General features: G+C 49.4%; 1 protein-coding gene and 1 long non-coding RNA gene across 30 annotated transcripts in view; one reads left to right on the top strand and one right to left on the bottom strand.

The window, feature by feature from the left end:
• The window catches only part of ATE1 (arginyltransferase 1), a 51,610-nt gene extending 47,320 nt beyond the window's left edge, over positions 1–4,290 (bottom strand). For 19 of the 29 annotated variants that reach the window (XM_059661848.1, XM_059661849.1, XM_059661856.1 and 16 more), the window contains exons 1-2: positions 3,509–3,669; positions 1,673–1,736 (exon numbers count right to left, since the gene is read on the bottom strand). In XM_059661848.1, coding sequence (XP_059517831.1) covers positions 1,673–1,736; positions 3,509–3,614 — 170 coding nt within the window. In that variant the 5' untranslated portion in view covers positions 3,615–3,669. Of the gene's footprint in view, positions 1–1,672; positions 1,738–3,508; positions 3,670–4,149 lie in introns of those variants that run through there. The other 10 variants (XM_059661858.1, XM_059661859.1, XM_059661850.1 and 7 more) reach the window with 7 other exon arrangements.
• Positions 1–14,354, top strand: part of LOC132214495 (uncharacterized) — a 385,317-nt gene extending 370,963 nt beyond the window's left edge. Inside the window, exons 2-4 of the long non-coding RNA XR_009448299.1 lie at positions 3,888–4,506; positions 11,674–11,748; positions 13,308–14,354. This is a non-coding gene — a long non-coding RNA (uncharacterized LOC132214495). The remainder of the gene's footprint in view (positions 1–3,887; positions 4,507–11,673; positions 11,749–13,307) is intronic.
• The last annotated feature ends 1,024 nt before the right edge of the window (positions 14,355–15,378 follow it).

Below are 15,378 nucleotides of genomic sequence, written 5' to 3'. Positions count from 1 at the left end.
AGCACTGGCCTGCAGACTGAAGGGTCCTGGGTTCAATTCCAGTCAAGGGCATGTACCTTGGTTGCAGGCACACCCCCAGTAGGGGGCGTGCAGGAGGCAGCCAATCAATGATTCTCTCTCATCATTGATGTTTCTCTCTCCCTGTCCCTTCCTCTCTAAAATCAATAAAAATATATTTAAAAAATAAATAAATAAAAAATAAACCTTCAACCTGTCCTCCTGCCCCTGGCCACTGCTGATGCCTCACACCCCAGCACTGCATCGTCCTGGAGCCAGTCTTCTGCCTCTCGGGTCACCCCTCAGACACACGTCTCTGCTACGTAAACGATGATTTCCAAAACTCAAGTGCCGCCCCATTCCCGTGGGACACACAGCCGGCAGGTTCCCTTCTGCCTTTAAAAAGGTTCCTTATCATGGCACACAAGGTCCTTTGGCACCTGGCCTGTGTCTACTTTTGAACTCCGTTGTTATTAAGTTTAAGGGAAGTTGTGAAGTTTCATCTGCTGTGCTTAATCCCAGGTCTCTTGATTGGCACAGGGCACTTAACTGCTCATACTATTATGTAAGGAACTTTACCTAATAGTTACTTTTAAAGAATCCACATAAAAAATAACTTCCAAAGCAATCTTAGCCATCGAAGGCAATGCAATGTTTGGGCCTTAATGGAATCCTGATTCAAATAAACCAATTGTTAAAAACACACACATGTGAGATGAGCAGAAAATCTAACCAAAACTAGATAACAGGTAAAGAATTACTAATTTTGTAAGGTATAGCAAATGGTATTGTGGATATCTTGCAAAGGAAAAAGAACCCTTCCCTCTTAGAAACCACACTTGTTACAGGTGTACTGGCATGACACCTGAAATCGGCTTTAAATTACTTTGTGGGGGAGAAGTCCACTTGGGCTGCCACCACGAAGTGCTACAGTCTGAGTGGCTTCTAAACAACAGAAATGTATTCCTCCCGGTTCTGGGGGCTGGGACGTCCACGACCAGGCCTGGCAGGTCCGTGTCCCGTGAAGACAAGCCTCCTGGCTCCTGTCCTCCGGGAGCCTCGCGTGGGAGAAGGGCAGGGAACTCGCTCTCACAGGGCACCAACCCCACTCGCGAGGGCTCCGTCTAGGCCGACCACCTCCCAACACCAGGACAACGGGGTAGGACTGAAGCTGGAAAGTGTGGTCGGACACGGACATTCAGTCCATTGCAGGGACCAAAAGGCACTCATGAGCCCTGGCCAGTGTGGCTCAGTTGGTTGAGCATAGTCCCAGGCACCAAAAGGTTGCTGGTTCCATCCCCTGTTGGGGGTGTGGGAGGGAGGGCAACTGATTGGAGTTCTCTATCCCATTGATGTTTCTCTCAAATCAATAAAATTAAAAAAAAAAAACGTTAAACACACCATACTTAAAAAAAAAAAAAAAAAAAAGAATTGATGAAACAAGACTGCCAAAATGTTAACAACTGTTGAATCTTGGTGACAGATACATGAGCTTCATCATAATGTACCTTCTATGTATATATTTGAAGTTTTCCTAGTAAACATCATTAAAAAGAGAACAAAATCATTACATAAAGGGATAAAAAAAGTCTTAAACCTCTTCCCAACAGCAGAAAAACTTCCTAAAGAAAATGGTGTATTTTTTCCAGGGAGAAGCCTCGGGTGCTGCGCTCACCTTCGCCACCCGCGGTCGATGAGGTCCTGGTAGTCCTGCACCGTCATGGAGTGCGCCCACATGCCTGGGAGGCAAAGACAAGCAGCACGTCACCCGCAGCGCATGGACTGCTTTCCACATTCAAAGCAGTTTGGGTTCTTTTAACGTGAATACAGAAGCAAAGAAAGAAAACCTAGACATCACTGGAGGCACAAAAGTTTGCACATTTTATACTTGTTGGTTTGACATAATACAAATGGAAATTATGATATGTTCTCCTTAATTAAAAAACACACACGAGCCGAACCGGTTTGGCTCAGAGTGTCGGCCTGCGGACCGGAGGGTCCCGGGTTCGATTCCGGTGAGGGGCATGTGCCTGGGTTGTGGGCACATCCCCGGTGGGGGGCGTGCAGGAGGCAGCTGATCGATCTCTCTCATCGATGTTTCTAGCTCTCTATCCCTCTCCCTTCTTCTCTGTGAAAAATCAATAAAATATATATTTTAAAAAATAAAAATAAAAAACACACACGAGTGATTACATTTAATTCAGAATTAGTCAATACTCTCCATGGCGTCATACATTCAGCTCCTCACTGCAATCAGGTTACATCACACCTTTAAACAATAACATCCCAACAACCTAAGCTAGTCGCTGCGGAAAAATTAGACAGCAAACGCTTCCTGTGCATATGAATTCCCCCGATTTCCATATATGTTTACACTGAAACAGGACAAAAACATAACAATATTCCTTTTAAGTACAAAAACGAAAGCGCAGTATAAAATCCGGAGGTAAGGCCGACGCCGAGGAACGGGGAGGCGATCCCGGGCGGGCGGACGCTTTCCGATGTGCGGTGACCACAGGAAACCAAGCCCCGGGCGCCCGGAGGCGGGTGTGGAAGCGGCACGGGCTCCTGTTGCAACGGGAGGGTGCACCGGGGTGCGGACAGGGGGGCAGCCCCCGCCCCCCCAGACCCGCGCCCTGCGGCGAAGACCCTGAGAACCACATCCGGCCCCACAGGCGCAGTCCCCTCTCCAGGTTCCCCCCAGACTTCAGCCCGGGCACCCCGCCATCGTCTTCTCGGGGAAGCCGCTGGCGACTCACAAACCCGCTAAAAGGTCAGTGAGACCCGACTATCGCTCCCGGCCACACGCGGCGGCGACGGTGCTCAGGTCTGAGGGGGCCTGCGCCCTTGGCGAACGCCGGCACCGGTGCGCTCCCTGTCTCCTCCCCGAACCCGAACCCGGACCCGCACCCGCTGGGGCACTGCACCCGGGGAGTCCCCGTTCCCGCTCCCAGCGACGGCCCCGCCTCCTCAGTGAACCGGCAGCCGGGGCGCCGTCCCCGCCCGCCCCGAGCTTCCGCACCCGCCGGCGGCGGGGCCCGGCAGGAAACACCGCCGCTCGTGGACAAACGGAACGCCCCGGGGAAGCCGAGGGGCGGGCGGGCACGGGGCGCGGGTCCACATCGCACCCGGCGCTGACGCCGGGCCTCGCCAGCAGCGACGGCGCCGGGCGGCTGTTTCCCCGGAGACACCGGTCCCCGGCCCGGCACCGTCCCGCCGCGTCCGCGCCGTCTACGGGGAGGCTGGCCCGGCCCTCGGCGGCGAATGCACGCGCGGGTCAGCCCGCGCCCCCGACGCGCCACGGCGCCCGGGCACCCGCCCCGGGGCCCACGCTGGCCGCCGCGAGACCCCCAGGACGCCCGTCAGCGCGGCGGAGCGAGGGCGTGAACCTGGGAGCGGCGCTGCGACACCGGTGCGGCCTGTCTGCACCCTGACAGCCGCGGGGGCGGCCGGGGCCCCGCCGACGGTCGGCCGAGCCGAGGAGCCGCGCGCCGCCCGCCCGCCCGCTCACCGTGAGAGCGGCTTCCCGACTCGTTCTTGCAGTACCCGCAGCGGTAGAAGTCCTCGCCCTCGAAGTACTCCACCAGGCTGGGCGACAGGGCGGCACAGGAGGCCATGGTCGCGGCGCCTGCCTGACTCGCCGCCGCCCCACAATGCACCGCGCCGCCCGGACGCCTCAGGCCCGCCCCCCCTCGGCCCGCCGCCGCCCCACAATGCACCGCGCCGCTCGGACACCGCAGGCCCGCCCCCACCCCACAGTCCGCTGCCGCCCCACAATGCACCGCGCCTCCGGATGCCTCCTGCCCGGCGCCCCACTCAGGCCTCCGCCGCCCCACAATGCAACGCGCCGCCCGGACGCCTCAGGCCCGCCCCCCCCCCCCTCCGGTCAGGCCGCCGCCGCCCCACAATGCACCGAGCCGCCCCTAGGCGAAGGCGCTGACGTCGCCCGCGCCATCTTGGCCCCGGGCGGGCAGTCATCGGCTACTGCTGCCCCTTCCCGGACCGGGGCCGCCATCTTCGGTGAGGGTGAGGCGAGGACGGAGCGAGGGGAGACGGTCCGGGGAGAAGCGAGGGGGAGGGGACGCGGGAGTGGGAGCGGCGGTGCGCTCCCGGCGCGGGGCTGGCCGGGCGGGACGCGAGGCGGACACTCACCGCAGGACGCCTTGCCCGCCGCGGAGTCGCAGTAGCCGCAGTGGTAGCCGGCCTTGAGCCCCTTGTATTCCACCACCGAGGCCATGGCCGCCGCCGGCTAGGCGCGCCGGCCACGCCTCCTGGCGCCGGCGACTCAGCGCAGCGCGGGGCCCGCGGCGGGGCGGCGAGCGTGGCGGGAAGGCGAGCGCGGCAGCCGGTGCGTCCCTGGCCGCTGCCCGCGCCTCTTCCGGGGCCGTCCCTGCGGCCGGGACGCGCGGCGCGTCGGCGGGAAGGAAGCCGCGCACCAGCGCCTTCGCCATCGCGCTCCTCCGACGGCCGCCCGTGACGCGGAGACGGGTCCCGCGGGGCGGTGGGAAGGTGAGCGTCCCGATCGTCGCCGGCCGCCATGTGGCCACTCGAGCGCTTGCCAACCAGCGGGCGCGTGGGTGCCGGGGACTGGACCCGCCCACGGCCGGGAGGTGGCCCGACCACTGGCCGCTTCTAACGGGACCGGCCGAGCCCGCCGCTGCCGGGCCCCTGCGAGCCAGCGGCACCATAGCTTGAGAAGAAAGCAAGTCCAGCTTTTTCAATACGATTTTTGAGACGTTTCTTTAAAAGAATGTCCTTGAACAGTGAGCCCGCGGGCCTCCCGCCGCCAGCGCCGCCCGTTGCCCGGGCCCCTCTAAGCTCATCGCAGTGCGGCGCTGGGACAGGGACCACGGAGCTGGAGAAACGGGTGGACCTCAGGCCCATTTCAACGCCCGCCCCGCGCCCGCCGGGTGCGGAGGTCCAGGTCCTCGCCGAGGGCGGCTGTCAGGACACACGGAACAAAACGGGGTGCTGTGCGGGTGCAGCCAGTGTGCAGGCCCCGGCCCCTCGCTAGAGACCGTGGTCCTCAGACTCCATCCATCCTCTTCGCTTGGAACATGTGCTTTCCCACTCTTCCGGCTCGGCTCTCAGTGCACGAAGGGCTGGGACTGTAGCGCAGGATGCCGTGCCCAGTGCCGAGAGGCGGGCCAGGGCCGAGGCAGCCCAGTCCACTCACTGTCCTTCTGGGGTCCCACCCATCCCACCCCTAAGCCGGCCCCCCGGGCTCATCTCGAACGATGATAAATCCCAAGGCCTAGGCATGTTTTACTCCCTTAATCCTTACAGTTCACGGCGAAGAAAGCAGACAACTAGTTCAAACAGGAGGAAGAAAGGTGATTACAGTGAATTGAAGAGGAAAAGAGATCAACAAATACTACGTCTGGACTTAACGTAGCACAGCAGTTCCTAAATACCTTTATTTTGCCCTGACCGGTGTTGCTCAGTGGATAGAGCATCAGCCTGTGGACTCAAGGGTCCCGGGTTCGATTCCGGTGAAGGGCATGTACCTTGGTTGCGGGCACATCCCCAGGAGGGGGTGTGCAGGAGGCAGCTGATGGATGTTTATCTCTCTAACGCTCTCCCTTTGTAAAAAAAAAAAAAAAAAAAAAAGCCTCAGGCAGAAGCAGTGATGGAAGGAAGGGACCAAGGCGAGGCAGGTGCTTCCAGGGTGTTACAAAAAAAAAAAAAAAAAAAATTCAATAAAATATATTTTAAAAAATAATGTATTTTGCTGAAGATCAGACACAGTTTTTATCTTTGAGGCCCAAATGAGAAAATACAAACCTTCATTTAGTTTCCCCTTCTTGGGAAACTATGACACCTACCAATAAGGACATATTAGAATGTCCTTTAATTTTTAAATTGCCAGCAACAGACAGTTAACTTTGTTTTTAATTATTCCAATTATATCAAATTTTTAATCACTTTAAACATTATTAATAAAATGACTATAAAAAAATAAAATGACTATCAAACTAGATTTTTAAAAGGCCCAACTATATATTATCTACCCAAAACACCCATTTAAATTTATAAACAGATAAGATAACTTAGAAGAGAGCCGAGAAGACAGAACCTACGCGGAACCTGGAAAATAAAAAAAAATAAAAAAAAAATGCCCGGCCGTGCCGGCGGCCCCGGCGGATCTTTCCCGCACCCCGTTCCTCCTGACCCCTCCCCCCGTCCTTCCCCCGGAAAAAAAAAAAAAAAATTTATAAACAGATAAAAGTGAAGAGGCAAAGAAAGATAAATTAACACTAATCAAAACAAGGCCGGAGTAGCTACATTAATTTCAGACAATGTAAACCATCAGAGCAAGGAAAATTAGGGATAAAAAGGTACATTACATAATACAGGGATCAATTCTCCAAGAACACGTAACAGTCCTTAATGTGTACGTACCTTGCACAGAGTGGCAAAATATGTGAGGCAAAAAGTGAAAATTGCAAGGAGAAATCGATGAATTCACTGTTATAGAAACATCACCACTTCCTGTCAGTAATTCACAGATCCATCAGGCATTAACTCAATAAGGACATAATTGAACTCAATACCATCAATCAACTGGATCTGACATCCTTAGAATAGTTCATTGAACAGCAGAATATACATTCTCAAGCTCACATGAAACATTGGCCAAAACAGACCATATTCTGGGTCATAAACACCTTAACAAAAGAATAGAAATAATATAAAGTATGCTCTTAGATCATAGTGAAATAAAACTACTAACAAAGGTAGCCGAAGAATACCAAAATGCTTGAGATTAAACACACTTCTAAATAACATTTGAGTCAAAGAAGTTTCAAGAGAAATTGAGAACTATTTTGAACTAAATGAACATGAAAATACAACTTGCCAAAACATGGAATGCAGCAAGAGCAGTGCTTAGAGGGAAATTTATAGTACTGAATGCATATAATTAAAATACGATCTCAAATCAATCTAAGCCCCTAGGAAACTATAAAAAGAAGAGCAAATTAAATCCATAATAAGCAAAAAACAAAAAGCAAAAATAAATGAAGTTGAATACAGGAAATCAATAAAGAAAACCAAAAGCCAATTCTTTGAAAAGACCAATAAAATTGATAAAACTCTAGTACGGCTAATTAAGAAAAAACTAGAGAAGAAATTATCAATGTCATAAATGAATGAAGGACCATCACTACTGATTCTATAGACCACCCGTGGGCAAACTACAGCCCGCGGGCCGAATCCGGCCCGTTTGAAATGAATAAAACTAAAAAAAAAACCCCAAACCGTACCCTTTTATGTAATGATGTTTACTTTGAATTTATATTAGTTCACACAAACTCTCCATCCATGCTTTTGTTCCAGCCCTCCGGTCCAGTTTAAGAACCCATTGTGGCCCTCGAGTCAAAAAGTTTGCCCACCCCTGCTATAGACATTAAAAGGATAATAAAGGAATAGTACTACAAACAACTCTATGCCCATACGTATGATAACCTAGAAGAAATGGATCAATTATTTGAAAGACATAATCTACAGAAGTAGAAACCCCACATCTACAGAAGTAGATCATTTGAATAGACCTATATCTAAAGAAATGGAATCAATAATTAATAATCTATGAAAACAGCACCAGGCCAGATGAATTCACTGATGAATTCTATCAAACATTTAAGACATTCTACCAACTCTATAGTGTTTTCCAGAAAATAGCAGAAAAAGGAATTTTCTAATTCTATGAGGCCAGCATTACCCTAATTCAAAAACCAAAGACAGCCCTGACTGGTTTGGCTCAGTGGATAGAGCATTGGCCTGCGGACTGAAGGGTCCTGGGTTCGATTCCGGTCAAGGGCATGTACCTTGGTTGTGGGCACATCCCCAGTGGTGGTGTGCAAGGGGAAGCTGATCGATGTTTCTCATCGATGTTTCTAACTATTCTTCTCCCTTCCTCTCTGTAAAAACTCAATAAAATATATTTTTTTTAAAAAAACAAAAAACAAAGACATTACAAGAAAGGAAAACTAGACCAATATCTCAAGTGAACATAGATGCAAAGATCTTCAATAAAATATTAGTAAATGGAATCAAACACTGTATAAAAGAATTATATACCACCACCAAGTAGAACTTATTTCAGTTAAGCAAAGCTGGTTTAACCTTACAAAAGCAATTAACCCTTTGCGGTCATTTGTCTACTCTCAGCCACCAAAGCTTTGTACCGTTCCAGTCGTATGTCTGTTCTCAGCCACCACAGCAAGGAACCATACGAATCTTAACTCTATTCATTCATGTATCAGTTCATAATTTCTCTGAAAGCTCTTAAGTGTCTAAGCAACCTTGTCACGAACCAAAACATTGCCCCGACAAATCGGAGATACCGAAACTCAATATAAACAAATGCAGTCGTTCCACACTCGCCATGCAAAACACAGTGGCGAGTCAGTCACCTTTTGAGAGTGAAGAAATCGACAAGCTTCGGAGATACTTCACAGAATTTCAAATAAAGCTTTACAAATTACATTTAACTGTAATTAGACATTCTCGCTTGTTAAGATATTTCAAAATAGCAGAAACTGGTTTGGCTCAGTGGATAGAGCGTTGGCCTGTGGACTGAAGGGTCCCAGGTTCGATTCCGGTCAAGGGCACGTACCTGGGTTGCGGGCACATCCCCAGTGGGAGGTGTGCAGGAGGCAGCTGATCGATGTTACTCTCTCATTGATGTTTCTAACTATCTCTCTCACTTCTTCTCTGTAAAAAAATCAATAAAATATATTTTAAAAAAAGATATTTCAAAATAATACTCCAAAATGGCAAAAAGAAAGTTACTGAAAGAAGTGGACTGCGAAGCTGAAAGTAACGATGAAGAGTTTTATTTTGGCACCTTGAATACTGACTCTGACATAGAAAGTGATAACGTTTGTAGCGATTCTACTAGTAGTGACGTAGTTCCAAAAAAGAATTAATAAATCTTGTTTATCCTTCATAATCTTGCATGTTATGTATCACTACTCTTTCATGGAAATTAATTCCGACCAGTACGACACCCATGTCCAAATTTAATACGACCGCAAAGGGTTAATGTAAATAAAAAAAGGAATAAAAGGTATACATATTGGGAAGGAAAAAAATAAAATTGTCATTCACAAATGACATGATTGGCCAAAAGAAAAATCCCAAAGAATCAATAAAAATATCTTGGAACTAATCACCAATTATAGCATTAGCACCAGAAAAAAAAGACAAAAGAAATAATTAGGTATAAATCTAACAAAATATGTACAAAATCTATATGAGGAAAACTACAAATCTCAGATGAAAGAAATCAAAGGTGTAAATAAATGAAGAGATAATCCTTGTTCATTTATAAGAAGATGAATATTGTTAAGATATTACTTCTTCCCAACTTGATTTTTCGAGTCAATGAATCCTAATCAAAATCTGAGCAAGTTATTTGTGGAGCTCAACAAAAGGATCCTAAAGTTTATCTGGAAAGGCAAAATACTCAGAATAAAACAGTGTTAAAGGAGAAAAAGTCAGAGGACTGACACTACCAGACTTTTAAAACTTACTATAAAACTAGAGTAATTGAACAGTGGAGAGAGAACAGACCTAGATCAAGGGAACAGAGTCCAAAGCCAGAAGTAGATCCATACACAGTCAACTGATCTTGGGCAAAGGAGCAAAGGGAACTCACTGGAGAAAGGATGGTCTTTCAGCAAATGGTGCTGTAACAACTGGGAGCCACATGCAAAATAAGTCTAGGCACAGACCTTACACCTTTCACAAAAATTAAAATGGATCCTAAGCAAAAAAAATTAAAACCAACTACAATTATCAACACTAACAACCCAATTAAAAGTGGGCAAAAGATCTGATGATTATAATAAGGGACTCTTGTCATAAATTTGTCAAAATTCATGGGATGTACAACATGAGTGAATCTTAAACTACAGACTTTGGTTAATAATAATGTATTAATATTGGTTCAAGAACCATCCTCATCTTCCCCATGCAGAACTTCTCATAACTATTTAAACATATTTCATGATGTTTGACAAAGGATTAAAATTAGGTATATGATAAAATACTGTTGGCACAGACTAGTTCTTTTTATATTTATCATAGAAAAACTCAGGCCATCTTTTGCTCATGTTAGGGCAAAGTCTAGTCTTGCTCAATTTGTTTCAACCTGATTTGCTTATCAAAAATATTCTTTATCTCCCTGGCTTATAAGCATTTTTTATCCTCCCAGTTTCTCTTCTCACGAAAGAGAAACAATGTACAACATAGTATTTAAATGACAAGCACTTTTAAGTCCAAGTGATTCTCTTTATATAAGTATTATTTTCATTAAGCTGATTCCTTAAAGAGAGGCTCGAATTAAGAAATTCGTACCTTCCCCTAGCCGGTTTGACTCAGTGGATAGAGCGTCAGCCTGTGGACTGAAGGGTCCCAGGTTCAATTCCAGCCAAGGGCACATGCCCGGGTTGCAGGCTCGATCCCCCCCAGTAGGGGGCATGCAGGAGGCAGCCAATCAGTGATTCTCATCATTGATGTTTCTATCTCCCTACCTTTCTCCCTTCACCTCTGAAATAAAAAAAAATTTCAAGTTACAGTTAAAAAAAAAAAAAGAAAAAAAGAAATGCATATCTTGCCTTAACTGGTTTGGCTCAGTAGATAGAGCATCGGCCTGCGGACTGAAGAGTCCCGGGTTCGATTCCAGTCAAGAGCACATGCCCAGGTTGCGGGCTCGATGCCCAGGTTGGAGGTGTGCAGGAGGCAACCAATCAATGATTCTCTCTCATCATTGATGTTTCTATCTCTCTCTCCCTCTCTGAAATTAATAAAAATCTATGTATATAAAAGGCTAATATGCAAAGTGTCCCCACAGGAGTTCAACTGGGAGATAGGGAGTTCAATCGCTTGCTATGATGTGCACTAACCACCAGGGGGAGGCATGGAATGAAGGAAAGCCCCGGCTCCAGCTGGCAGCTAGAAGGCCCCAATAGGCCCTGATCACCAGCCAAGCCTACCTAGGAACCCTCTAGTATATGTATATTAAAAAATACATATTTTTATCAAACAAGAGACTTTAGTCTGTTTTCACAGGAGCCTTTTAGCACTTCACACAGTGACTGGCTCATAGTCAGTGAGCACAGGGAGGCATACCTCAGACATACTGTGGTTAGGTTCCAGACTATCATCATAAAACAAGTCATAGTCTTTTGCTGGTGGAGGGTCATCCTCTCAATTTGTACAAAAACACAACATTTGTGAAGTGCAATAGCATGAGGTATGCCTGTCCTGTACGAGGAACTTGTTATGCAGTATGATGCTGTCACTATTATTACATGAATTCGACATCACAGTGGCATGACTTAAAGTATCGTTTTGGGTTTAGGAAACAGGTGATTAAAATGCAAGTTGAAATTTTAATTCAGTGCTTTCTATGAACCAGACAGAAACCACTGTCATGACTTGATGTTTGAAATTCTTTCATTTAAGCATAAAATATCCATATTTACTTTTATAACTTTTCTTTCTTAAAAAATTTTTTTTTAAATTTTTTAGAAATAGATGGGGGAGAAGGAAAGAGAATGATGTAAAGTCAGTCCCAAATCAATTCCCAAATACAACGCATGCTAGAGCATGTTTCCTGAGACCCTTCTCCAAATCCTAGCGTAACTTCTCTTTCTGACCTTCTAGATTGGCCTGGGCCAGAATACTCCAGACCCTCAAATTGCAGTATGCTCCCAGTCCCCAAGAGAAAAGAAGATTAAGGTGAGGAAATACATTTACCATGGGTTTTGGAGCCACTAACACAATGATAGTTTATCACAAGGTGAAAAGGGCCTGGTGCTCTGCCTGGCGTGTGGGTTCACTGAGCCCCTCTGCTGGCTGGACAGCCCGGCCACCGTCCATGGCCTATGCACTCCCTGGGCTGGCAAGGAGGGACCGTGACATAAAGCAGGTGGCTACCACAAACGATGCTAAGTGCCATGGGGGGGGGGGGGGGGGGCTGTATCTAACTGAGTGCGCCGAAGGCCTGAGGAAGTCGCAGGTAAGCTGAGACCTAGAGGCGACACGTGTGCCACAGTCAGGGCTGCCACTTCGGGTGTGACTCTGAAGGGAGGAAGGGGAAAGGACTCAGATGGGGAAGAGCATGGCTCTTGGGGAACAGGAAGTCCATGTGGCTGCGGCAGGGGAGCGAGCAGTCGACTGAGAGGCGATCAGGACCAGGTTAGGGCGCCACTGAGACTGTCGAGGCAGAAAAGCGACGGACTCGGATCTGTAGAATGCACAGGCCACTGCCACTGTGACGCGGCTGGGGCAGAGGGGGACAACGGAGGATTCGGAGAAGCCAGTGAGGCTACTACCCCAGTGTGGGGTGTTTTGAGGTTAGAAGTGACAGGACTGAGAAGGGCAGACTGAAGACAACACTCTGTAAGGAGAGTCACGTATAGAGTATCTGGGCCTGGGGCTGAGGCAGGCACAGGCAGCCTTGTCCATTCCTCTTTCCACCGAGCCTGACCCATGTGAGGTCACCTGGTTCATGCTGAGACTGTCGCTGTCCAAGCATCCCTAACTGTGACGGCTCTATCTTACCTGACAATTTCTCCACTCTACTTTCCTGCGTTACCATTGAAAGACAGAACCAGCAACGCAAGTGGAGGGGATGGCCATGCAGCAGGAAGAGAATGAGGGTTGGTCAGTCACTTGGGGACACTCAGCGAATCGCTGGGATAGTGTACAGACCCATGCTGGCCTCCGTCACATGCCTTGTCCACAGCCTGGAGGAGCATGGTCACCTCCAGAGAAGGAAGCGGAGAGGTCAGGGTGACGGGACAGAGGTGGGAGCACCGGATCTGTCCAGGCACAGTCACCCATGACGTAGATGCGAGCAGTCTCGAAGAAGAGGTGGGGACAAAAGCCCAGCCGAAGAGGATTGAGAGGAAAATAGGCAGGAAAGTAGAGGGGGTCGTAGGTAAGTGCTTCAGGTTACGCTGTGGAGGGGAGCAAAGAAGGCAGTGGAGGCTGGAGAGGAGGTGCAGGAAAGAAGGTTTCTCTTCTGTTCAAAGGCGACGCAGGCTGACGCATATCTTCATGCCGATGGGGTGCCCAGTAGTGGGACGTTTTCCTGAAGCAGGAAAGGGAATTTGAGCATTTGCAAATGGAAGTTCTTGAGGCTCAGTGAGCACAGGTGGAAGACTGGCTTTGATCTAGGGAGGGGCAGTGTGTCCATTGGAAAGGCAGGAAGACGGAGTCGGGGAGGCACTTGGTGGTGGCTGTGGCCGGGAGAGGGGTGCTCCTGAGTGACTGCTTCTGTTTCCTCGAGGAAGTCTACGGCCAAGGCTTCACCGAGGAGGGATCCTGCAGAGGGCAGTGAGAGGACGGGGCGCCCAGTGAAGAGGCTCTAAGTGAGCATGGGGTGGGCGTGCCAAGCAGGGCTGGCTGCCACCTGAGATCCGTGCCGGGACCATGACACAGAGCAGCCGACTTAGACAGTTTTATACGTCCCTCTGACAAGCGGCTGGGTGACGTCCATCCTACAGAAGTGAGGAAACAGTCCACGCGTCTCAGCAGGAGAATAAAACACTCCGTAAACGTACACTGTCTTTTGACTTGTGGTTTGCCAAGCACAGGAGCCCTGCTGTCAGCGACATCAAGAAATGCTGGAAGATGCTTGGGAATACTTTATGCTTCCAAAAAGGGACTTTGGCAAAAAGGAAAAGGGAAAGAGAATACACAGTGAAAAGACAGGTGATGATCAAAGATGGGACTATCTAGTGTCTGAGAAGGAGCTGGACCAGATAAAGAAACACATCCACCGAGCAGAGCGAGCTAGAGGCCTCCGAGACCACAGGTATCGGCTGCCTCAGAAAAGTCCATCTGAGATACTTTCCCCCAAAACATTCACCCTGGAGCATGAAAAGACGGAAAACATCCAGAGAAGACCCAGAGCTAAAACCAAACAGCACCAGCTGGCGTGGTTGCAGGAGCAGATGCAGAGACACCGAGAGCGCATGATCCGAGGGCGAGAACTCGCAGAGCAGAGAAAGCACAAACGAGATGCTCAGAAACTCGCCGCCCAGGCTCCTCCTCTCCTAAAACCTCAGGTGAGGAAAGAGGAAGTGAAGGAATTCGAGCAGATCACAGCCTATCCCCTCATACAGCCTCGCTGGGAGGCACCCATAGAAGTGACTGTTCTGAGGGAAAAGTCCAGAGAGAGCAACGTTAAAAAGCCCCTCCGAAGACAGCTCTTGAGGATACCACCATTTTTGAGAAGTCAACTAGAAAATAAAATAAAAACTTTCTAGGTTACTGTATTTCTTGTTTAGGCCAGCAGACTTTCATAGCTGTTAGTGCAGTAAAATCCCATATCCTAATTTTGTGTCCAAGTGCATCAAAATGGGGGGAGGGAGGAAAGCGTTAAACCATAAACACAAAACTTGACTTAAAACCACCATCTTATTATAGCTCACAATTCTGTATCGAGAGTCCAGCAGAGCTCAGCTGGGCAAGGCTCTGCCCCTGTAGCAGCAGCGGAGCCACGTGGGGACACTCAGGTGATGGCAGGGCTAGTCTGGGGGGCCCATGCTTCCCCTACAGGCCTTTGGCAGGAACAGCTAGAAAGCTGGGCAGCTGGGCTAGTCCCCCCCCCCCCCTCCCCGTGTGGTTCAGGGCCTCATGGGAGCTGAACTCACTACAGTGACTCGGGGCTCTGAGAGGCCTGCCCAGCTCTGTAAGGCTTCTCAGGGCCTGGGCTCCAGAGCATCCTTCCTGCCATACTGTGTTGCTCATCCAGTTGCAGGCCCGCCCAGATGCAGGGGAGGGGAAGAGGAAACAGACTCCTCCTCTCTCAAGTGTGCAGCCACATTTTCACCTCCCGCTCCCAAACCCTGAACCGTCCGTCACCCATAGAAGGAGCAACGCAGAACACCTCCACTTCTGTAGCACAAGCTCTAGTGTAAGAATAGGGACTCGGGAGGAGGGTGCAATGGATGGGGCCTGGAGCCCGAGGATGCATCTGGACGGGACTCCTCGGGCAGCAGGGCAGTGAGGAGAGCGTGGCCTGCACCCCTGCAGCCAGCGCCACACAGAGGAAGGCGCAGCCCTGGCCCTGGGAGAGCCCCACAGGAAAAGGGTGCAGATGAACAGGTGAGCACACAAGACGACTACGTTAAGAGCAGGTGCTACTCAAACACACGGCTCTAGAGGGGGAAAGGCTTTGGGTACTACCTTAGTTTGCTTTTTAAAAGATGGCATCCATCCATTGTTTGTTTTTCAATTCAGAAGTTGAAAGAGGAAAAAGTGGCCCCTAACCACCCTGCCCAGGTAACTTCTGTTGACAGTTTTTAAAAACAATGAAAAAGTGGACGGTTTACCAAGGGTACGGCATGCGAAGCAGCA

This window comes from Myotis daubentonii, chromosome 13 (assembly GCF_963259705.1).
Source record: "Myotis daubentonii chromosome 13, mMyoDau2.1, whole genome shotgun sequence".
NCBI classification, from domain to species: Eukaryota; Metazoa; Chordata; class Mammalia; order Chiroptera; family Vespertilionidae; genus Myotis; species Myotis daubentonii.
This window is presented reverse-complemented; position numbering and strand designations above follow the sequence as displayed.